Source organism: Arvicola amphibius, chromosome 3 (genome assembly GCF_903992535.2).
Source record: "Arvicola amphibius chromosome 3, mArvAmp1.2, whole genome shotgun sequence".
NCBI lineage: Eukaryota > Metazoa > Chordata > Mammalia > Rodentia > Cricetidae > Arvicola > Arvicola amphibius.
The window spans coordinates 6,174,025-6,200,148 of record NC_052049.1 but is presented as its reverse complement, the minus strand read 5'-3'; the positions used below and the strand labels follow the sequence as shown (position 1 = coordinate 6,200,148).

General features: G+C 41.8%; 1 protein-coding gene across 1 annotated transcript in view; it reads left to right on the top strand.

Moving 5' to 3' along the window:
* The window catches only part of Sema5a (semaphorin 5A), a 332,682-nt gene that overhangs the window by 226,717 nt on the left and 79,841 nt on the right, over nt 1–26,124 (top strand). Inside the window, exon 11 of the mRNA XM_038324344.1 lies at nt 18,709–18,916. Within this exon, the coding sequence (XP_038180272.1) occupies nt 18,709–18,916 (208 nt within the window). The remainder of the gene's footprint in view (nt 1–18,708; nt 18,917–26,124) is intronic.

The following is a 26,124-nucleotide window of genomic DNA, read 5'->3' as shown; positions in this document are numbered from 1 at the left end:
CTATGAATTAGTAATTTTCTCAGTGTATTATTTGAAATGGGATGTAGATGCTGTCTATCTTTATGGAGAAGGTGATTTTGCTATTTTCTTTTTGTAGTCTGCTTTCTCCTTCTCTGCCTCTCTTTGCTTTAGATCTGCCTAAGGCAGGTGGTCGTCATCTTTCATATTTTGCATGATCAATACTGATTGAGAATTGCCTGCCTCAAGTAGTAAAGACTTTGGTCTTTGAATAACAACCAAAAAATCAAAATACAAATTGTTAGTCCTTATCTCTTCATATCGATCTTTCACGGTAGATAATTTCATGCAGCCCTTTTAGTCTTTCTGCAAGTTGATAGAAATTAAGCAGTAGCAAGGAGGCCATTTCCACTTTTCCAAACATTCGTCCCTGGCTTAGCAACACATGTGGTTAGCGTGCTGTGTTTCTGTGTGAGATAATATTATAACTCTGAGGAGTTTTAATGCAGCTCACATAGTGTACCCGCTTCCTACACACACACACACACACACACACACACACAGTGTTTTTCCTATGTGTCTGATCTAGATTTCTACTTCCGTGAAAGAGCATTGTAAGCTCTTTTCTTGTGGAAACTTCCGGGAGCTACAGCTGATGGAGACCATAGGGCTGGATGCTACTGAGAGTGTTAGCAGGTGTTTTATCCAGGGAAATTCAAAGAGAAGGCTCAGTGACTGTTAACTTAATGACGAATCCACAAAATACAATGATGAAAGGATTCTTCCCATTCATGAGAACATAGATTTCCAAAGGTAGCAGAAGCCTCCCAGCAAGAGGTCCATTCACCATGGTTACGCCCATATCATTGTGATAACCAGCATATAGCGACTGTTTCTTCCATGCAAAATATTGATACGTCTTCAAAATTACCTCGTACTTTGTTTTCCCTTTGCTATGACTCTGATCAGATAGAGTATGCATGGCGTAGTTGGATGAGAACATCTTTAAAGCAAAACATCACTGAATGTCATGTTGAGTCAGAGACTGCCCGTTACTTCGCAGCACACAAGAAAGAGAGAAAAGGAGGAGACAGAGCTAGGGCAAGATGGAGTCCTGAGGCTATTCCCTCTCCTACTGAAATACTTCTTCCACACCCTACTTCCTGCTTTTATAATTACATCCTCCACTGTCCTCTATAGAAGAATGATATCTAAGAACACATGTGACCCGTCTGGACCTGCTCGGTATTGTTTTTGGTTTTTACATGGCTGTTTATTGGCCCAATAGAGTTTTAGCACTGTTATTCCTGTGAATAAAATCTAGCATTTTTTTTTCTCGGCTTCTGTCTCTTTATCATTTTTGATGCTGGAATGGCAATGACTCCCAGACCCAAACCCTGAGAAGCAAGCCTCTATCGCCCTGATTGCATAGTTTTGTTCAATCTGAACTGGGCTCTTTAGTGAAGAGGTGAGCCTTGCGTATTTCAGGTAATGAGGTGTATCTTAGAGGTGCATCCCCTCTCTGTTTCCTGATTCACTGTTAGAGTCTAGCTTCTTAAACTCTAAGGAGCACCCTAGATTTGAATGTAGGTGTTATGAAAAATACTGAGATGATAAAAGGTTTCTGAACATGCCATCAAAATTTTTATTTGAAATCAAATGTGCTGTGAGTCTGAGTCATTTTGTCAGCTCTTACCATGTCACATTGGACAGCTTAACTCCAGCCTAGGTACCAAAGACACACCATGAGACCTTTGTGCTGTACACGCTGCCCCTCATGCATGAACACCCTCGAATGGTGCTCAAAACACTGTCACATGGATTCGAGAATATCAGGTGTTAGAAGTCACAGTGATCATGCTACACATATGAAATTTACTGATCTTATAGAGACCTAATGGTTTAATTATGGAAAACAAATTCTTTTAATTCTTTCTTACCAGTGGCCTTCATCAGCCCATATCAGAATATCTTTGGCTTGTATTGTGATAGATTATTTGAAAAACTGCTATTTGAGTTCTTTACTGGAGTTTCATAAGAAACCATTAAGATATAATTTCCAAAATGGCCCTAACATACACCTTACATTTTGTGCTGCACGTTTATGAGAGGCGTTGTTCTAGAAATGGATAATTATAAAATCAAAATATCTGAGGGAATGAAGATGCAGTAAAAAGAAAATCAGCTGTAGTGTAGTACTTTATGTAAAAATAGACAAGCATATCTAACTCATTTTATGCAAATTTTGCTTTCATAATTAATAACTACTGAAATGATATGTACACCAATGGATTGCATTTCAAAAATCTTCATGATTTGTTACCAGCAAATGTTTAATTCAGGTACATATTTTAGAAACCTATAGACAAAGTCAAAATTTATCGGGCAAAGGGGCTATGAGTGGGAAAAACAGCGTTAAGAAGCACTTGGCCATTTTTCTGTGGCTGTGATAAAATAGAACGGCAAAGGTAATACTTTGAAGAGGAATATTTCATGTTGGGACAGAGCTGCCAGTAAGCAAAGAAACCTCGAGAACTGGGGAAGTATGTGAGTGGCCTTATTACCATGTGAACGTCAATTGCTGAGAGTTGTCAGTAGTTAGTAAAAGCCCATGAAAAACGATTCCTATCTAAGCTCAGTGGAAAACGGGTATTTGCATTGGAGAACTAGACACGGGTTTCCGTGTGACTTTCCCCTCTACTTAAGACAATAATGAAGATCTGGTCATTATCTGAAATTTGAACATCCTCATGGAATTCTCACAGCATTAGAAGCCATCTCCTAGGTTAATTGCTAGAGCAAGGGCTTCACTTGGACCCTCTGTGATATTATCGTTTGATTAACTTTATAGCTCTGACCTTGAGTTTATCTGAGCCCTGGCTGAAAATGGAAGTAAATAGTCTCAGCTGCAGCAGAGATCTGGACTTGCCCTTGGCAAACTGGGTCTTTTAAGGCCAGTCTTTACAATGAGCTACTGTTCCTTGAAAATAAAGTATACATTGCCCCTCTGCTTCAGGATCTCGTTGGTTAAATATTGTCAGCGCTTTACGGCATCTCTGTGGGGCTCACCCTCCTCTGTGTGAGATAAGAGCTGGCTGCATTGGGCTTTATCAAAGACTTAACTTGTGGCAGCTTCTTTCAGAGACTCTGTGATCTTCACAGCTAAGTTCTTCAGCTTCCTGAACCTTCCTGGCCTTCAGTGTGCAGTAGGTCCCAGACTCAGCACTAACTCATGCTTGTCTTTGTTCAACTCTGACTTCTTACCCAGTCTCAGAGACTGGGATTTGACTTCTGCTCTGTGTCCAATGGATCTTTGGAAAATTCTGCACTTGGGTACTGAATGTTGTTCTGTAAACTATAGCTCACCCTGTGGACAATGAACATCCTTTTGTCCCATCTGTAGACCTATACATCTTATTTCCTGGCCCATTTCTTCTGCCTTGATACTGACAATGTTCAGATATGACTGATTTGGATCAAAGCTACTTACACAACAACCAAAACAGCAAAGAAAACAGCAAATTTGGTTAAGAATTGTACTTGCCTTCTAAGTGCTACTGGTTTAAATTGTCACATAGTAAAGATGCTAAGAAACCTACAGCCATGGGAAGATTTAGTGAACCAGACTGGAAGTCACCCCTGAAACCAGTGGCCAGAGGGGCCCTGGAAATTGTGTCTGTTCTCTGGATAATAGTTAGTGGCTGAATATTCCAGCTTCTCTTCTTAGTAACTGGGGTTACAGTTTAGAGCTGTTCTGTGCATTTGGAGTATTTAAGCTTATTCCATGCCTGTCCTCTAGGGAGCAGTAGGGATCTCCTAACTCTGAGAACCTCCATTCCCCTTTTCAGGCTCCTGATTCCATTTCTAGCAAGTGCACAAGGTGTCCCGGAGTTTATGCTAATTAAGCCTCTGGTTTCTGTTCACTAATCTTGAGCACATTTGGTAAAGGTGTTCCTTTGACTGACACACCCAAGCTGAGCCCTTTACCCTGCTGGGTTTTCTAAGGTGTGGGTTGCTGTCTGTTGTTTCTCTTGTTTTTCTCTTCCTCCTTCTCCATTCTCCATTCCCTTGTCCTGTTGCTCTTAGATGACAATGAGACCCCAACCCCTATCCATGTGGAGCCTTTTCTTGCCTCAAAACTTTTTAGCCCCAAACTATATCCATGTCTGAAGATGAGAACAGGGGAGTGTGGGTACTCTATGCCAATATCATACAAAGCTGGCAGTGTCCTAAGAAAACAGTTGGCGAAGAATAGGCATGCTTTATTATATACTTGTCTTCTGTAGACACAGTGATTTCCTGGATGGAATAGCCTATTACACATGGGCCCAGAGGCCCCAGGCAATGGCACAGAACTGTGCTGAGCTGCAGGCCACAGTAACACTAGGGGCTATTTGTTCATCTGAACCTCAGAAACTATTGGAGAAGTACTAGATAATAAAAACTGTTGACCCAAACACCACTGTGTAATACACTTACCGCAGGTCACACCTCCCACATATAGCTCAAGCAAGTGAAGAGTGATTCTGCCAGGTGATACCTTTCTCGGTTCCGAGAAATCAGGAGGCATCGACCTGAGGGTTCAAACAACAGAAAGGCTCTGAAAGTTGTTGTTGTAGCAATTGCATGGCCCAGATACCAGCAAGTAAACAAACGAACTGGTTGATTCTTTTATAATGCAAAGACTTGGCCACTCTGAGTCAGAAATGAACTGGGCAGTGTCAGGTAGCGAACCAGTATTGAGTGGTGGGCTTGAGGAGCTGGGTCCCTTGTTTTAGAGCAGCCTTGTCCTTTCCTGAGCGTGGGACAGCTAGACTATCATTAGTGTTAATCAGAGTTTGCACCTAAGCTTTGTATATGTGTTCATGTAGGGTACATATATGTGTGCATGTTTATATGGGAGTTATCTGTGTGCGTTTGTGTATATGTGTGCATGAATATGCATGCAGATGCCATAGTTTGGACTTCAGTGTCCTTTCTTGAGTGGTATCTACTTCATTTTTTTTTTTTTTTTTTGGTTTTTCGAGACAGGGTTTCTCTGCAGCTTTTTTAGAGCCTGTCCTGGAACTAGCTCTTGTAGACCAGGCTGGCCTCGAACTCACAGAGATCCGCCTGCCTTTGCCTCCCGAGTGCTGGGATTAAAGGCGTGCGCCACCACCGCCCGGCTCTACTTCATTTTTGAGATGCCAATTGCCCTGAAACTTGGTAGTTAGACTAGGTTTGCAGATCAGCAAGAACCAGAGATCAATGCGTCTCTACCTCCCAGTGCTGGGCTTCTGAACCCACATCTTCTTTCCTGAATTTTTAAGGTGGGATTTGGGGATCCAACTTAGATCTACATGCTTGTATGACAAACATATTTACAGAGTGAACTTTCTCCCAGTCTAAGGATTTTATATATATTGTATTAGACATCAGGGTCCATGGTAGAGCACTTTCTTAACACCCTGGTTAAGACCTTAGGTCCATTGTAGCACTCTAGAAAACTCTTGATACTTTGACATGTATATGCATGGTACACTGTGAAATTACTCCATCAGACTAATAAATATGTCCATCAACTTTATTATTATCATGTTCTTTTCCTTTAGGGTTGAATGGTAAGGACATGTGATCTTTAGCGTCTTGAGAAATGGCAAATAGCCAATTGTTAACTACTGTTGTAAGTCTTCATCTACAAGTAACTGAAGACTGAACCCTTCACTTGAAGGAGTTTGCAAGCTGAGTTGCTGAGAGATTTGCAACAAATCTCTGAAGAATGGGAAAAATCCACATTAAATATAATTCTTCTGATGTTAGTGAATGCACCTCCTCACAAGGAGGAAATTAATATGAAATGAAGTCTATAGAAAAAATGGAGAGCCTGACTTGAATGCATATGCTGACTTAGCTTTATTCCCTTACCTTTATGGGCTAGAGGACAATGGGAAATGGTGTAGCCCTTGTGTTGCAAAAAAAACCTAAAAGAAGTAATATCTCTCAGATCTGTGTGAGGCTTGAGCTGCAGTGCGGTGGGTTTGGGAAACCTTGTGGCAGCCAGGAAGCAGAGAGAGAATTTGGTCTGGGACTGAAGCTTGTCTGTCATCTTTAAGTTCCACCTGTAGAACCCGGTGTCTGCCAGCTAGGTCTCATACACAAATGATATCACAGCTTCCCAAAACTGTGCCACCAGCTGGGGACCAGCTGTTCAAACCCACAAGCTGGTGGGTGATATACACTCTGAGACGCCACACTGTCTGCTGAAGAGTTTCTCATTAGAATGAAAAGCTGTCTGTCCACTTCCTGCCACCACAACTAGATGTTCATACCCTGCCTATATGTCTTTCCTGTTTCCATGGGAATTTTGACCTACAAGATACAATATCTGGAAGAGAAGGAATACTCTTAACCTTGGTGCCCTCCTCTTCCCCATCATCAGTGTGGTGATGATGGCTAATGCACAGAAGGTGCTTTGGAGAAAGCACTAATTGAACCCAATGCTTCCCATGGTGCATCTGTTAGGGCACAAGGGTATTCAAGAAGTTCCTTTTCTAGAAACCTGTTCTTTTATGTACAACTCTGCTGTTGCCATCCACAGTGATGTGGCCTGAAATCAATGGCCCTTAATCACTGGCTACTCTTAGACTCTTTGCATAGGTCCACCTGGAGTTGGCATTAGTTACACTGGTCTTTGCCACACTACATCCCTCCTGCATCTCAGTCTTTGGGGCTGCACTGAGAATTTCCACTTCAAGAATAGCTGAGATTGCATTCTGATATTATAACCCTTGGGAACCAGCCTGCTACACTTAGAAGTCTGCTCTCACTACAACTTCCTGTCCAAACCCCTGTCCCTTAAACACATCAGCTCTTTGCCTTTCTGGTGTGTTTCAGGGGAAAACATAGCCAGAGAAGTGCATAGTCATCAATGGACCGTGTATCTACTTGAGTTTTTCAAGTGACAGAACGTTAATTATGGGGTTCTCTGCTGTTATTCAGGATTAGCAATAACAATGGTACAAGAAGTTCTAAAGTGGACTTTAAGGAATGTCTTCTGGGGCAGAAATATGAAACCCTGAAGATTCCTTCTTTCAGTAAAACCCTCCTGGCACCCGATTTTGTGCTCAGCAGATAAAATATCAGGGACGAGCATGAAGCACATCACTTGATGGCAAGGGAAGCTGATATAAAATACACATATAAAAATTCTAGATGTTTGTTCAATGGTTCGATCTCACAAACTACATGTGTTGAACCAAGAATGACGTTGCATGGGTGTCCAGATTACAGGCCAGAAGCAGTTTGGAGTAGAGATGGGAGATACCAGCTCCCTGACAAGAGAGTAGGGAGAGTCTTCTCAGGAGAAAATACAGAATAAACAATACATGCATCTGCGTGTTTGGGAAGCTGAGCTGAGGTGATTGATCCACTGTAACTGTGGGCAGGAAGGAGAAACTGAAAACCCCACTGAGTGTTTTGTCCTAACACTCAAATTCTTGATATCTGGTGCTGAGACATATTAGGGAGGAAGAGGAGACCCTTAGTTCCATTTTGTATCTCGAGCTCTTGCTGAGCATGGTAGGTCTCAGTGTGAGGTACACATTTTTTGAACCTGGGTGGAACGTTCTAGGACAGTAATAGAGACCTCAGCTTGTCTTAGAGCTATAAAGATGTACATACAACCATGCTTGAAAAGAGATCACAGACTCAGGCTTCCAACCAGCTTGGCCCATCATGCATTCATGCATTGTTTTATAATGGACATAGTGAAGCAACTCAGAAAAATGACAAAATAATTTTCCTATTCCGTTGAGGGGAGAGTTAACCTTCTTCTTTTAAATTAATGTTTCATAGGTACTGAAGTGCTTAGCATGGATTTTCTTAATTATCATAATCAATAACTGATGGGGGCAGACAGACTGTGAATCTTAGCACCAGGGAGGGGGGATAATTTAGACAGCAGTGTTGCCTGGTTCATGTCAGACAAGGGCTGCCAACTGGGTGGTAGTTTTGTAATTCAGATACAATAAATCCAAGGCAAGCAATTTCCTTTTAGAAACCTGAATCGCTTCCTTCACAGAATGGCTGGAGTTAGATTTAAGCCGTGAGGTTAGATGAGCGTTTCAGAAAGGATCCCTGTGGGACTCAATTAATTGCACTCTTGTTTTAAATGTAATATGGTTTTTATTCACAGGAAACTCCGGTGGTAAATTTCTTGTGAGCGCCAGCTTATGATGCAGCCTCCTGAAAGGGCCATTGAAGTTTTGTTTTGCAAGGCAATCAAAGTTGCTATAAAAGAAATATCATTTCCCTCTGCCTCTGTACATGGCGTACTAATGGAGTTAGGAAGCTGGCTGGGCTCGATGCTCCCCTGCGGGCCAAGCTTAGCAAGGAAGGAACGAGACTCAGTGTCTTCTACAAATTCACTTAGCGGCCCCAACACTGTGACCTGGGTACCAGCAGAGAGCCAGAGGTTACACAGCTAACAAGTGTTAGAGCTAGTCGTCCAGTCTGGGCAGTTGGTGCTTTTGCACCTAATGAACTGTGTGTACTTTCTTGGCACCTATTGTGTGCTAGGCACTGTTCTACAGCTCAGCAAGGATTCAATGGACAAGATGTGTTGTGTGCTGTGTGCCGTGACTTCTGGGTCTGTAGACTGTGGTGGAATCTAATTCTGTGAAATTCAAGAATATTGCATGTAATACATGACTGAAATATCTCGGCTAGTGATCACATTCTTTTGAGGGAAAAAAATAAGCTGAATCTGATAAAATAGTTAATTAAAATCTGTTTTTTAAGAACATACTGGCCAGCAAGACCTATTATAATTTCTTTTTGCCCTGAATTCCCCTCTGCTGTATAAATGTAATGCTGGCTCCTAGTGCCAAGAGCGATTTAATCCATTTGCTCAGATTTCAAGTTAAGAGAAAGAACTTCGGTAATGTATTAGTTGTCTGCCACATCAGAATAGCAGCTAGCTAAACTGATGAACTTTATATAATGATCTGTTGCTATAGCAACAGGCTGCCCAGTGTGTGGGAGAAGGTATTTCATCATTACCACACTGGTAATGCTTGGACGGTAGCAAATGCAAATACAAAAGGCTTTCTCTATCTTTGCAGGAACCAGGTCGATGAGACATGCGCGCGTGCGCGCGCGCGCACCCACACACAGACACACACACACACAAATGCCTCTGTATTACAGTGGCACAGAAGCAGATCGAGCCTCGATTACAATGAGAAATAAAGCCGCTTAGCTTCCTGGGTGAGCGGTCCTGGAGTCCACAGTGAATCTCTGGCCATCACAGGGGCCCAATGTATAAGACTCTGTACCATTCCATCTGCTCTGTATTCAGTGCATGGGAACTGGAATAGAAAGCATCCCCTCAAATACGACAGACTTCAGAGGTGTGATAAAGAACGGAGCCCAGATAGCAGACTTGGCACTTGGCGATACTCCCTCCACCGTTATCTGTCTTCCCGGGGAAATTTGCCTTTATTTGTTGGCAGGATCGTTGTCCTTTCCTTACAGAGTGAAGCCATGCATCTGTGGCTTGAACATCTCTGTCTTCTAAAATCATTGTCGCATTTCAGATGGGACATGTTTATCCTGCGTATTGAAAGTATATTTGACTTCTATTCTGAAAATAAATAAGACTTTCTGAGTCATCTTTTATTGGTCAGGGTGCATAGCTGTATTAAGATTAGGCTGTCTTTCTTCACATAAAGTACAATGGCTCTCATGTATGTCTTGAGCTTTTATTTCATCATGTATGAGGTGCAGTAAGTTGAAGATTATGTGATCATGCCCGAATATCAAAAGACAGTATTGTTTTCACATAGTGTGGAAGAAGTTGCGCGTTGACCATGTCTCTTTTCCTTGCTTTTCTCCTCTCCCTCATTCATCTTGCTTTCTTTCTGCAAAAGATGTTTTTATGTTACTTTTGAAATTCTTGCAAACCTAGACTCTAGAATCTCTGCCCTAGGAAATTCAATCTAGGACTGCGGAGATGGTTTAGCCAGATAAGAGTACTCACTGCACAAGAATAAAAACCTGTGTTCAAATCTCCAGAAACCGGTGAGAAGCTGGTGTGGTCACACATACCTGAAACCCTAGTGGGGTGACCAGACGCAAGAGAGGTGCTCAAGCTTGGTGGCTGCCAGTCTAACTCCAGATTCAAAGAGAAGCCCTATAGCTGGCTCAAGAAATTAAGTCAGAGAGCAATAGAGCCAGTCCCTTAACAGCCTCCTCTGCATGTGTGCCATGAGCTTGCAGACCTGTACACACACACACACACACACCATCTTTCTGTCTGTCTGTCTGTCTCTCTCTCTCACACACACACACACATGCGCACACACACACACACACACACACACACCGTCTGTCTGTCTGTCTGCCTGTCTTTCTCTCTCAACACAAAAGTTTGAACGAAGGCATCGCCTATGAAAATTATTATATTTTAAATCACACACATTATCAAAATTATACCTGTCCTATATCACCCTCTGTAACTTCTGTATGTCATAGGTATGTGTGTATATGTATATTCTTGTATGTGTCAATATATCCAAGTCATGTATTTTGTGTATATATATATATGTATATTCTGTATATGTGGTAACATTAAAATGATTAAAAATAATAAGCTGCTTACAATATTAATTCTGTGATCATACAAAATTAAAACAATTTAACCTAACATTCATTTATGTTTCTATTGTATGGGGATTACCTTGTGCATGTTTGGTAGATATATAGCACTGGTTTGAATATCAATCTCCTTGTGAAAACTTTACAAATTGTTTGGATTGAAATTTGAATTACAGTAATTTAGGAAAAAAATAATGTAGTTTTTAAATTGCTCTGGAAAAATTATCTGGAGAACCAACTCTACTTTATGAAGGTATATGTATGTGTGTATATATACACACACACATATATATACATATATATTATATAATACACACACACACACACACACACACACACACACATATATATATACCTGCTAAGATCACCAGAATGAATGCTCGAGAGATGACAACTGTGGGGGCTGGAGGTGCAATGTAAAACGTCTCCAGGATTCCTTCATCCCATTGTCTGTATCCTTGGCTTGTAAACACCTTAGTCTCTCTCTTTCTCTCTGTGAATCCTCTATGGTCCTACTCTGTGTCTGCCATGTGTGTGTGTGTGTGTGTGTGTGTGTGTGTGTGTGTGTTGGCCTATTGTTCCTGTAAGGACACCAGTCACATCAGATGAGGACCTACACTGACCACATGTATACATTTAAAACACTGTATCTCCAAACACAGTTGCATCCTGAGGCAGCATAGACTTTAGTGTCAGCGTTTTGAGCGGATGCAATTGGGTTCATAACAGTTCCTGTCTTATTAAATGCCATACCTGCTCACCAGGGAGAGATGGTTACAACTGATTATATTTAAATTGACTAATGCTGTCTAAGTGAAAAATAGAGTCTTGTTGAAACTCTTGAAAATTAGAAAAGATCTGCTGTTTTCCCCCAAAGGCAAAGGAACAATTAAATCTCAGTCACTAATAATGAAATTTTGTATATTGCACCTTATACATCAGAGCAAATGGTTACAGAAAGGCTGTGTTTTACTGTAGACTCTAGCGTTTATACAAGCCTTTAAGTCTTTAATTTTTTTAAAAATGAAACAGTAGAAGTTCTTTTTGGTTTGGGATTTTTGTTGCTGTTGTTTATTTCCTTTTTGAAGCGCTTTTGTTGCTTTGCTTGCTTCATCTGTACATGGGCTATGCAGGCTACACTGCCCTGGAGTTGCCCTGGGCTTGGCAGCACAGGAGTGTTGGATCTTCCCAGAGTGAGCTTCATAAGACAAGCACAGGCCCAGAAACCAAAGCTCAGTTCTGTCTTGAGTAGCCACCAATTACCAAAGGTTCTGCTCTTTCAACTGCCGTTCAGTGACACACCAGCCACTGGAGATTCTCTGCCTGTGCTTTCAGAATAAAGATATTTTGGACAAATCCAGACCAAGCACTTGGTCTTTGTAAAAAAGATTCTAAACACTGGCTCCTCACATGGGTAAGGCTTGGCGGGGTCTGCCATTGTTGCTTCTCAGCCACGTCCATCTCTCCATTCCCATGAAGGACTATGCTCTCGTATCTTGATCATCAAACTATTCCTAGAATATACTTTCGTTCTATTCCAATTTATCTTCTTAGTGAAAACGCTCAACCTTGTTTCCAGTTACTCTTCCCATAGCTTGGTCAGCCACATGTTTGTCCTAGGACAGGAATCTGTTTTCCTGAGGAGGAGGCTGGGAAAGCAAGGCTTGGAGTTTCAGGACCATTTCTCATGTCTAGGATTGTTTGCGAAGATTTTGGACTATTTCTTTCCCCAGTAGTCAAGTTGAAATTAAACTCGCTCTCTTTCTTATGACACTGCAAACTTTACCTTTTTAAACCATTTCCTTTTTACTTTGTCTTCCCCTTCATTCTTTTTCCTAATGGCGAAGATGGTTGACAAGAAAATTACTCTTTGTTGTTATAATGACAGTTCCCCTGAAAGGTTCATTTCCTCTGCACCCTCAGATTTATGCCTGGTCTTCCATGCTGTCATTGATCATTACCAAAAGCCACTGTTGGGGGTTGTTTCTACAGTGTATTGATCTCAGCCAAGAAGAATTCCACTGTTGTCACTAACGGGCATGTCATGGAAGCCATTCAGTTTCTGGAGGGGTGGTCTAGGGACACATGATAGTATTCCTTTCTACCTTCAGGCTGTCGCCCTCTTCCCTTGCTCTTTGAAATGTTCATCTCATATATAATTATTTAAATGTGTTTACCTACCTGCCTTGTTTTTCAAGCATAAGAATGGATACGCCGCTGTGTCTGCCTGAGTAGGCTGCAGTGTTATTGTGAGTGGTTCCCTTATCAATATAATCTGACCTGTATGTCTTCTGACTGATTTTGTCTTGACTTCTTTATCAGATGTGACAGCAGATACTTCTACTTATTTTTTCTTCAACCTTATTGGTATATTAACTTACAACCTTTGCTGTTGAGTTTGCATGTCTTTGCCAGGAAAGTGTGTTTCTTGTAGACTAGTTCTTCTTAAACTAATTCCTCTTGCGACTCTATTTCACTTGATAAATCTCCTAGTGACTCAAGGTATATATACATAAGAAATTGACGTACACATTAAATATGCACTGACAACAAAGCCTAAAGAAATTTGTTGTAAAACAAATTCTGGATTTCTAAATATACCTGTACCCTTATCATTTATTAAATAAAATACCAAGACTGCAGACCAGTGAATGTGTTAGTTTAATCTTTAATAAACAATTTGAACTTGGTTGATATTTGGTCTTTCAAGAAATGGAAAACAGAATGCTGTTTTGCATAAATACATAGTACAAAATGGCAGAGATCTGCTTACTTCCAGTCATTTCAGGAATGCCTGGAAAGTCTGTTGGAATCCAAAACCAAAACTGATTTAGCAGTTATTAATAGAACTCATCAGCAAACTTAAACAGCAATTTTTACAATCAAACATTCCAATACAATGCACAGGTACACTGATTTGATCATTTCATGTTATGGAATATAGCAGGATGCTAGAAGAACTTTTTATTCGCTAGGACTAGACCACGATTTCTATAAGTCCAATAAAAACACTGCCACTCATGGCGTACAGTCGTCTCACCCTAGCAAAGGCTTTCACACAGCATCTGTTGTTTTTTTTTTAATGGCATGTGTGCATGGATAATTTAAAGTGCTCATGCTGTGTGGTCAGAATCAAAGTTGCAATCAAATTCTACAGTGTGACATGGCGAGTCCTGCTAGAAAGGCCTCCAATTCACTATGTTTGATGACTCTTTATAAACAAAAAGAGAGAGCATTTACTAAGAAAGAATGCTGTAGAGTAGAGAGCTGGAGAAAAAAATACTCTCTGAAAGCCTACGTGTTTGATTTGTGTGTGTGTGTGTGTATACTTGCGTACACACATTTGTTGATACCTACATTGAGCTGTATGGTGACGTATAAGAGCAGAGTGTGAGCCACAGGCAAAAACAATTAGAAGGTGTTTTTATCCAGTCAGTTGGGCTGTGTATTTTAATTCAGTAGCTAAGATCATTTACATTCTGGGTTATTACTGAAAGAAAGTTAACTGATTCTTGAGATTTCATTGTTTTTTCTCCTTTGGTTGATGCAAATATCTTGTTTTCCTTCTTCTCCATTCTTGTAATATAAACAGTTTCCCAATTTGCTGATTTGGTTTATATTTGATTTATTTTTTATTATTCCTAAAAAATGTACTTCTTCCTGTGCCCAAAGATTAAGACTTTCTTCCTCCTCTGAATTTTTAAAAATTTCTTCTGCAGTGCCAGGTTGATTACAAATTGCTTCAGTTTGTGCTTTTCTTGAGATGCCTTTATTTCTTCATTGGTTTCAGCTGATAGTGTAGTTGGAGATAATAGTTCTTCATTTTCTTTCAGAACCAGGACTTTATTCTTCCAAACTTTGCTGGTACTCAGGGCTTATGCTAAGAGGTCTGCTGTTATCCTGATGGTTAGTCCTCATAAATTTAGGGGATTTCTCTTGCAATTCTTAATACTCGTTCTTTGCCCTGTAGTCTTTCAATTTTAACTATGACATGTTGATGTGGGACGTCCCTCTGTATGCTGTGAATAGGTTTTATTACCATTGGTTAATAAAGAAGCTGCTTTGGCCTATGGCAGGGCAGAATATAGCTAGGCATGAAAGCCAAATTGAATAGAGGGAGAAAGAATGAGGAATCAAGGGAGATGCCATCAACTTCTAGAAAAGCAACATGTGAGGTAACAAGCCACAAGACTTGTGGTAAAAATATAAACTAATTAAAATGGGTTAATTTGACTTGCAAGAGCTAGTTAATAATAAGCCTGATAAAATATGCCAAACAGTTTGTGATTAATATTAAGTAATTATGTGGGAACTGGAGGGCGGGAGAGCAACCTTCAGTTACAATGTGTCATGTAGATCTTACCACATCTATTTTCGGTTCAAAATTTTGTCTGCATAACATATATTTATGTATTATATATAATATGTTGAAATATTATATATACTTATATTTCCATGTGCTCAAAATGTTTCTGCATTAATTTCAGTAACTAAGTATTCTATGTCTTCACCAAAAATTTTTACATTTGTTCTCTTGATCATAGCCCAGTGCTCTTCAAAGTTGTGGCTGTGTTTGTCTGTTGAGTGGTTGGTTGGTTTAAGATGTTGGTTAAAGCTAACTACTGTATCATGACTGAACATAGGACCGAAAACTGTATGAATAGTAAGTATACAATATGTTAGATCCAAAGAGGCAGAAGTAAGTCAGAGGAAATAGTGTTTTCCAGCACAACAGAGTATTGCATCCAGGGATGGCCAGCAGTTGGGACAGTGCACCCAAGACCTGTGTAAGCTCAAGTCAAACAAAATCCTAGTATGGAGGTTGTGCAGGGGAGAGATGGCAGGAAATCCCACCACTAGCTGAAGGGCTATTGTCATTCAATAACTGTTAGGAGAGAGTCAATTATCTTCAAGGATGTGGACCCTGGTTCCATATCAGCTATACTCCATACCCCACTGCCAAGAGAAGGTGGGCAACACAACTCGTATTCAGTCGTATTCAGTGTGTTTAAAAATAAAAGATCATCACTCATATTTGGGTGGGTAGGTACAGGAGGCTAAAGAGGGTGGATCTGGGGGTAGTTGGAGAAGAACATGTGAATATGATCAAACATTGTATGAAATGTTCAAAGAATTAATAAAATATTATTTAAAGAGAAAACAAAATCTGTAATTGATTGAAATAAGGGACAACATTAGTGGAGAGAAAACAACACAGATAAAAGATTTGGACGTGAAAGGACTGGAGAGGAATGTCGTAAAGTGGACTGGAGAGGAGTGTCGTAAAGTGGACTGGAGAGGAGTGTCGTAAAGTGGACTGGAGAGGAGTGTCGTAAAGTGGGTAAGCAAAGAACGGGGTAAACATGACTACGTAGTAAAGAGAAATGTGCAAACAAAATCGTGTAAACATCAGAAAACGTGAGCAAATCATACACGGGTTTTTTAAAAGATGAAATACGGTCTATATAATGCTGTGTAGAAAATGGAGAGAAGTGGACACATAAGAGGCAGAAATAAAATTTAAGTTAAGGTAAGCACAGGGAACTGGCATGGCTTCTTCCCTGTTGTGCTGCCATCTTCAAGGTCACGAGAAGAGGGTAAGGCGATGGCAGGGCATGGGGAGCCAAAAGCAAGGATGGGGCTCAGTCGAGCTAGGAAAAGGCTGCAAGGATATGGAATTGAGCTTCATTGTGTGTCTCGGGACCATCCTATAATAATCCTGACACCAATGGAATGATAGTTTCACAAGTGACTCATCATGTCACTGGATGCTCATAAGGAGAGACAGCAGAACTCTGGATCCTAGACCAACATTTATCTGTTTGCCTACCATCTTTCGCTCAGATGCTAAGATCCGATTGGCTGGAACCCTGGGTACAAGGTATGGAAAAAAAACAAAAGGCATGCGCTGAATGTTTTTCATCATTGGTGGCTTATTGGAATCAAATTATGAAAGTCCTATTAAAGTTTGGCACTTTATACAATTTTGTAAGAATTTTAAGTACCAATGAAGTTGACTCAGTGCTGTTATTAACGTTGGCAGGTTTCTCACAGTGTTAATTCATAAACAAAATAAATATCAATAGAAAGGGGTCTTGGCTTAACTGCTGAGTGTGTTCTAGTTTACCCATCCATATTACACACGGTGCTCGGGCGTCACATTCACAATGCATTCCCTGCCAATTTCATGATGGACTCTCATCTGCCCTGTCCCTCACTGCCTCAGACATTGGTTAGAAGGTTCTGCTTTACCCCAGTGATTTCTTACTATTGAGCACTTACCAGGGGTAGCCACTGACTTCTTCCCGACTCCTGACTTGAGCTGGCATCCCGTGGCGCTGTGATACCCCACAGCAGAGTACTGACTTGAGCTTACACCCCCCACCCCACACCGTTGCTCTTAGATCCCACTGCAGAATAGGATGCTCTGTTGCTCCCCGGGAAGCTGACAGCTCCATCTGCCAGTGTCTTTTGGGAGTCTCTGAGATTTGTGACTGAGATATCTGAATGCAAGTCACCCCTTGTCCCTGAAGCTCCCATTGTGCCCTGCCTGGGTCTCCATGCTGTGTTTATTGATGCTTTCTATCGCCCTGGGCAGGGTGAAGTGCAATCACCAAGGCTGGCTGAATTTTTCACAAGAACACAAACTCTGGTCACCGAGCCAGAAAGTTTTATTATAGAATAAAAGCTCTATCAACATGTTCTTTCATATTTATGTTTGTGAGTCATGGATTTTCTGAATGGTCACTGTTGCCCATTTTCTACTGCACACAGACATATTCCTTTCTGTCTTCCACATATGCTGGATTTTTTCAAAACTAATGTATTTAACCAGCTAGCTCAAAGTAAAATCGTTGTTGTTACTAACACCGTACACATGAACGTAACACCAGTTCATTGAGAAAATGTTCAATGAAGATATTTCAGATTTACATTTTAACTAAAGTCAAGCTAGTATATGTGTGTACATGAGTTTTCTCTTTAAATGTAAATAGTCTTATTATCTAAGAACTTCCGTGAAGATACAAAGAGTAAAGTATTTTCTATTATGTCTTTTTGACTTGTTCGTTTGAAGCTCCTTCCAGACAAATCTTTCTGGTTTTATTTCTACTTTAAAAATAACTTCTAAAGCTTATTCTGTGTTTGTAGAATAAGAATCACTATGATTTGAGACATGAAATCATGGTGAATTTATTCAGGTTTTGCATTTGAGATGACTACAGATATAGGTGATAGTTATTAGACATATGCTTTAAGACATCAGGATCTTGCAAGACAATGAAAGTGGCCTTCAAGCTCCCATTCATCTCCCTGCCACAAGGGTTATCCATCCCCGTTAAACCCCTGCTGAGTGAGCTAAAACAGCAGTTCTTAACCTGTGGATCAACCCCACTGGGGGGTCAAATGACCCTTTCACAGGGATCACATACCAGATATCCCGCATATCAGATATTTACAATAAGAATCATAACATTAGCAAATTACGATTATGAAGTAACAAGGAAAATTATTTTATGATTGGGGTCAGTGCAGTATGAGGAATGGTATTCAAGATTCACAGCATTAGCAAGATGGAGAAACACCGAGCCTGTTCTGCATCCCTAACATCTATCTGCAAAGTCTGTGTGCTGTGGAGGACCCTCGCCACGGGAACCTGGGGCCCAGGAGATTTGGCTCAGTTCAGACATGAGTCAAGTTCAAACGCTCAAAAATGACCTGTATTCGCGTTCCAAGTCACGAGTCTCTTTGTGCCTGGGCAGCTGTCAGTTCACTGACATGAGGGACCCCAGATTGTCCCTTTGGGATTTTTCTCCCCTGGCATTCTGCAACTGTTTTGATGGGCGATGAGGGGTAGCATGGCCCTAGTTCCTGGGCTTGCCACTGAAGAGACAAGGGGTAGATCAGCCACTCTCATCAGTGTCTGAACTGGAGAATTACTGCCTGAACCCTTTGTCTAGAGTGGCCCACTGTAGAGGCCTCTGCATTGTTGAGAGATGCCCAGATGATGCCACCATGGGCTTGCGATCATGGCTGTGCGCTTTGTGCATACTTTGCTTCTCTAAGGATAGCTGTGCTCTCCGTGAGCTTTATTTCCTTGCTGTCTTGTCTTTGCAGATTATGGCACCATCAAGAAAGTACGGGCTCCCCTGAGTCAGACCTCAGGCAGCTGTTTGCTGGAAGAAATTGAGCTTTTCCCAGAGAGGAGGAGGGAGCCCATCAGGAGCCTGCAAATCCTCCACAGCCAGAGCGTCCTATTTGTGGGACTACAGGAACATGTAGCCAAGATCCCACTGAAGAGGTGCCACTTCCACCAAACACACAGGTAAGGAATTCCCAGGCTAAGGGCCCCTGTGCCAAGAATCCATGAAATCTCCTGCAGTCAGAAGTGTGTAGGAACTTACATCTATATACGTCTTATGTTCCAGGATGCAGGGTTACTATGATGCCACTAAACCTCATACGTCTCATGTTCCAGGATACAGGGTTACTATGATACCACTAAACCTCATACGTCTCATGTTCCAGGATGCAGGTTGCTATGATACCACTATACCCTGGTTGTCATTGGAGGAACCATGTGGGTAATAATTGTGAGCAGTCATAAGTGTAAAAATAAATTATTTATGCTGGGCAGTGGTGGTACAGGCCTTTAATCCCAGTCCTAGAGAGTCACACACCTTTAATCCCAGCACTAGAGGGAATATAAAATGGGAGGAGAGAGAGACTTAGTCTGGTTAGTTTGCAGCCGCCCAGCCTTGATAGAGGTAAGACTTCTCTGGTGACTTGGCTACCTTACTTTTCTGGTTTTCGGTTGAACCCAGTTTCTATCTCTGGGTTTTCACTATTCATGCAGCACATTGTTGACCACAGTGAACTCTGAAGTTTAGTTTGGAGACATGTAGGCCCAGGTGCTTAGGAAATGGGAGGGGTTGCCAACTCCGTGAACTGTGTTTGCCGTGGTGGAAACTGGAAATGCATTCTGGCTTCTGACACGGTTCTGCTCTGGAGGGCTTGGCAGCCTTGTTCATATCCAGCCCCCTAAGCAAGGCATGTCTGAAAATCTAAGCCAAGGTGACATTTTTACTGTACTTACTTCTGAGACTCCCCATGTGCAGGTCAGTCTGTTTCTATCCAGGGAGCCGGAGGCAGGAAGTTCATAGGACACCTGTTGTAGATAATTTTCACCATGACTCCCAAAGTACTTCAGTCTCGCTGCCTTGCCAAATACATGTGATTTTCTATAGAATCAAATGGAATGATATATGCATGGTGAAATCACAAGGTCTTTGCATACTCATATATGGAAGGAAGGAAGGGTTGTATTTTTTTCTTTTTATATATAGCTATTGTCAAGTTATTCTATAAAATTAAATCCGTAAGACATTCCTTGGTATCAGAAAGAGTTACAGAATATGAGCGGGGTACTCTTACTGAGAAGTTGGGAGCCTTGTTATTGGATAGTGACATTTATTAGCAACCCTCTTTTGTGTATGCCTGCTTTCTAACTTCAACCAATGGCTGTGAAACTCGTTCCTGTGTATATTTCTGTGAGTCTAGTCTGAGATAGATGTCACTGCTCTCTGGGTGCTGATCATTCGCTGGATAACAGGGATGGTTGGGGGACAGCCCAGAGCAACATCCTAGCCAAGTATGGCTGGAAGGATCCCAGTTTTCCAAATTTTGCCTTATTAGAGCCAAGTTCTCCTGGGGATTTATTGGGATCAGGACAGAAAAACAGGCAGGACAGCATGGTCCTGTGCCATGTGAGATGTTTCTGGCACTAAATACGGAGTGCTGTCGCAAAGCATGGCGAATCCATTGCTTTCATTAAGCTTTCCTTCAATGAGTCTAGGTCGCTTCAGCTCAATAAGCTAAATCATGGGTCAGTGTGGCAGTGTGAATGTAATTGTCCCCATAATCTCATGGGGAGTGGCATAATTACTAGGTATGGCTTTTCTGGATTGGGTATGGCCTTGTTGGAGGAAGTATGTCATTGTGGGCTTTGAGGTTTCCTATGCTCAGGTTACCACCCAATGTCTCAGTTGGCTTCCTGTTGCCTGCCACATGTAGGACACTCGGCTACATCTGCCTGCACGCCACCATGTTTCCTGCCGAGATGATGATGGACTGAACCTCTGAAACTATAAGCAAGCCACGTCAATTAACTGTTTTCTTTATAAGAGTTGCTATGGTCATGGTGTCCCTTTACAGAAATACAAAACCCTAACTAAGACAGTCCTATTGCTACCAGGAGAGGTACGATGCCCACTGTCTTTCATGCCATGGTCCGTCAACCCCATCTTGAATCCACGGAGGCTGGAACCACCAGGTGCAGATGCTAGGCGTGAACGGTTATTGCTTCCTTCTGGGAGAATAAGGCCATGGGTTTATCTTCATGGGCCCCCACAGGAGAGGAGGTGCTCATGTCTCTCTCAAAGCTGAATCCCCCCCTCTGTTTATTTTTCACTTGCTCAGGGTGAAACAGCCAGAGATCACAGCTCCATTGTGAGCAGTCACACTGGGCTTCTGTGTGCCGCAGTCGGTAGGCTTGTGTTTGGCTCTTAGTATTCCATCTGAGAAGGGAACTCTGATGACCGTGAACCAAGCATCCCTCTGTGTGTCTTCTGACGCACGTCTCTCAGTGTTCTCTTCATATGGAGGGATGAGAGAGGCTCCCCAGTTAAAACTCACAAGGAGACTCTATTTTGTAAACACTACATGCTTGGAATTTTAAAATGAATTATAGGAAAAAATGGAATCTTTTTAGAGAAACGATTTTAATTTTCCAGAAATATGCTTAATGAAGCACACTGATTTGGAATGGACTAATAATGGGGTTATGTGATAATTTCTGGCCAAATGCCATTCTATAGTAAAATATCAATAATTTGGTTTTAGGAAATCAATTTCAAAAGTGAAATTTCTCAATATTTATAAAGGGAAAAGAAGCTTATATAAACATGACACTTTTGAAGAGGAAAAATGTATCAGAGGATCTTTATATGCTTCCTTTTGTTGGTTGCCTGTTTTCCAAAGACAATTTGTACAGTTTCGCAGCGGTGTCTGCAGTTCTATCCCATTGTCCTTGACTGTTGAGCCAACTCTGAAAGTAAGGTACCACTCCATTCTCATTGTTCAGATGAGGGTGCGGAAGGCTAGATGTCAATGCCCTGCTTAAAGCCACACTGAGATCAGGGCAACCTGTATGTCCCCAGTGCATTCCATATTGAAGGTTTCCCCTTGGTACAGAGAAGTCACCACAGTTAGGGTCATCTCTCATGTGGGGCTGCTGGAATCAAGTCAGACTGTACAGGACGAGGAGCATGGAATGTTAGTCACGACGTCATCTTAACAACTTCCTCATTTTTGTGCTTGCCTTGTGCCAGATGGACCCAGTATGGACCCTTCCCAAAGCACTCCATGCTGAGTATCTTCTCTCTCTTGGGGTGATCCTGCATCCTTGGGGAGGCTGTCAGCACTGCTGATGGCTTGTCTTCATTGTAGCTCAAAAAAACAGCATGGTACATGGGCATTTCTTTAGAAATTATTTTAAAAAAAAAAACTTTTAATTTAGTCAAATTTTATCACAAATGTGAGTTAAAAATTTTGTTTTATTATTAGCTTGTTTAGATGCTGCCACTTAATAAATAGCATAGATAATTATGCAGATGATGGAGCCAAACCCAGAGTCTTGGAGTTGGTGTTATCTCTTTAAATATCCTTTTTAAAGCAATGGATGAGCACATTATATTTATATATTTCATAACATTTGCTGTTTTTGTTTTGAGGTACCTGGGATCTAACATCCCTGCTGTAGGTCAGTGTTTGACAATACCTCATGAGTGCCACCTCCTGGGCACTTGATGTGCATTGCCAGTGTCCCTGCATAACCTCTGAAGAAGGAAAAGTCCCCGATGGCATAGCACAGAATGTTACTGGCAGGAAAGGCAGTGACTAAATGCCTACCTTGGTTAGATCCCAATGCAAAATGGTAACCAGGCAGTCAGGTGGTTGCCAGACTCAGGCGTTGGACTGGGCGAGTTCCCATTTTATCATGTCAGGAAGCAGAGATGACCATGCGACTCAGGCTTTCACAGCCGTATCTAGGAGTCGGGCTCTTATCCCCTCCCGCCTCTGGAAGTCTTGCACTTCCTAAGATAGTTACAGCTCTTCAGCTCTCAGCCAATAAAAGCTTGGACAGCTTAGTGGGAGGACACACACTGTTAAAGCCATTTTAAGAGTGTGCACTGACTAGATCCGTGGCTCAAGAAACTTTCTTTGCAAAAGGAAGAAAAATATTCCAAGTGCAAATTTTCTGTAGCAAGGAATGACAAGAAATTGTCTTCACCCTGGTGTCACTAAGGCAATGGACTGAGCCAAGCTTAACAATGAATGGCCAGGTAAAATATATGAGCTGCTTTAGGATTCAGGAAGTTGATGACCTATACCACCAGCCAAGACTAGAAAAGAACATCAGCCCTTAGACGCAGTGTCCCACAGAAAGATGCCAAAGCATAGAGGGCCATGGGCCAGTGCTACAGGACAGACAGGGTATCTGATGATCCAGGGGGCTTCCTGAGAAACTGAGTCATTAAAGAACCCACAGCTGTTCTTTACGTGAAGCAAGAGAGGAAGCCAGCACCTCTGCAGAACTCCAGAGGGGTGAGCAGAGAGATGGGGGCCAACTTCATGAGATCAGCCCTAGAATTCAGAGAAGAGGGAGACAGGTAAGGAGATGGCTCTATAGCTACTCCTGGAAAGAACTGTGTCCTATGATCTGAATGCTGAGGCATCCTCCGGAAGCTTAAGAGGAGTTGCTGCTGAGCCATACGTGGTGGCCGGGATGGACTGATGAGTGGTCCCTGGGGTGCTGGACTGAAAAGTTGTGTTTAAGGCAAACTCAGCAGAGGGCATGTGGCCTGTAGGCTTTGGTTAACTGATTCCTGAGCTGAAGTGGTTTGGTTTTTGACTGGATGTGTTTCTATGACGTATATATGAATACAAGTTATCAAACTTACTAAATAAGTGATTAGGTTGCAAATACAAAACCTAATACTTTCTGAATCGCTCGTGTGTGTGTGTGTGTGTGTGTGTGTGTGTCTGTGTATGCATGTGTCTCTCTGTGTGTGTTTGTTTTATGTGATACTCCTTGAACTTTTAAAGATAAGATTAGCCCACCAGGCCATAGAGCTTGCATTCTGTATACAAGGGATCCATCTGAATTAAAGAGAGAGTGTGTAAGCAGCAGTAATTACCGTCTTAGAGCAGAAGCAAAGGATAACGCAGATTCTATCTTGCTACAGAAGCTTGAACCCTAAGGCCTAGTTGGTCTCTGGCTCCAGTTCCTTGGTCCTCTAGCATTATGTGTGCCTTAAAAGAGGCTCAGTACATATTTGATGAGTTAACATATGGGCCCTGCTTCTGCCTTCTCCGCTCTCTTTCTATAACCTAGTGGGTGGAGTGGGGCTAACGTGTTGTGAAAATGTAGGGGAAAAAGTATGATGCTATAAGTAGCCAAAAGAGTAGACACCCATGATCCTTCGGTACTTCTGTTGTGTGACATAATGGGGAGAAAATAAAGCTGGCCCAGGAACAAACACAGCCCATTGATAAAATGGATAATGGACATCTCTAGAATTGTATTTGATAAAACTAGAAAGATGGAACCATTAAGAAACAGTCTTGGGTGTCACTGGACAGAGCTGGTATCTGGTCACTATTAATCCACTTAAAGTGTAATAGTGCCATTAAGCTAAAGGAACTAACACCTCATTAAGAAAATTAGTATGGAAATTAAGTACTGTAGGATATTCACTGTGCTAAAGGGCAAAGTTTTCAAAGGTAGACTTAATAGGTTGTCACCATTATTAATGAAATGTTCTCTGAAGACATTATGTGCCCAGTGGGAAGGTATACTGTATGCTGAGAAAATAGCAACACCCTCCATGGTCCCAGTGATACGCCTTCAGTCAGCAGGTTGCATATTATTCAAGCATCCAGGAGGACTTTGAGATGAACACTCACTTTACAAAGTAAATATTCTCCTTCTACAAATAATTTATCGATTTCCGTGTCTCAGTGTCCTGAGTGGAGCTACAGTGGCATCCGCCCGCGTGGCCTGTGAAGTCTGTGGATTCTCTTCATCACTTCAGGCACGGAGTATTTATAGCATTTAGTACATTCCGAACACGGAGCCAGTTCCTGAGTGGATGATGCCAGATGATGCATCCCTGACCCTGCCTGTGTAGGGCTCAGCATCTAATGAGAAATTCTGCCATAAACAAAATCATCTGAATAGCTAATGTAGGACTGAGTCAAAGGTTCTTGAGGTTGTATTACATTTTATTCCAAAATGGATTTATCATTAAACCTGATCCCAGACCATGCTAGGAATTAATCCCCTCACCTGATGTCTAATCATTTTTAAGCCATATCTGGATTATAACTGGCTTTCTAGTTCTCCGCTTCTGGAACTGAGCATCAAGGTGTGACAGACACATTCAATGGGTTCTTCATTCAGTGGGTCACTCTGAAGCCATTCAGTGACTGTGGTGACTTCTTTCCTCCTTCAAAGATTGCAACAGCGAAGGCAGGGGAGAGAAATCCTTTGCACCCACGTGCTACTTACACTGGTACAAAGCTCTCAGCCTTACTAAGAATACACACGCCCATCCAGAAGCTGCTCCACAGGCCTCCTACTTTTGAGCTTCAGGTATATAGCTGTGCAAACTGTTCCATGAAAAGCCCAAGCTGCAACAGTATCCCTGCTTCTAGACCTGCTCCAAAGCTGTCAACATCAGTGGCAACTGAGCTCCCCCTGAGATTTTTATCACTGTATAACTTACTGAACCTGTGGTTTTAAGAATAGGACAATTACCATGGAAACATCTTACTCATAAAGACACCATGAACTTGGGGCTCATTTGGAGCCTTGATGTGACTGACAGTGAGTGAGAACTCAGACTCTCTGGGTCTGTGGTCATAAGAGCAAGAGCAGAGACTAAGATTACATAATAGTTTAGCACATTATAATAATTCAGTCCCACAAGGCTCCTATTCTTTTCTGATGAAGTTTTACTGTCGGTTAATGTAGGTCCTTCTGGGATGGCATTGTCCATGAGAGATCTTTGTACTTATATGCGTATTCCATTGAAAATTTGATTCAAAACCTCTCTGTGTTCCACCTGCAAATCAAAAATTGAACAGACTAGTTAGACATGGTAGTGTTTGCTAATGTCCCAGGACCTGGAATACTGAGGTGGTAGGATCAGCCTTGGCTACATACAGACAAACTGACCCATAAAACCAATAAGTTAGGGCAGTCTGAGCCAAACTGAAGATAAACTGACAGGCCCATCGATTACCTTTTCACAGTTGCGCCCCTTGTACCAGATTCCAAGCCATGCAGCAAATTCTTCACCAGGTACTTTATCTTTCTGAGCAAAGAAAGAGACTCAAATGTGTGGGGAAACCTGTTTCTTCTCAGGATTTTATTTGCCCTTTGAAGTGCACAGCATTTGCAGGGCAGCC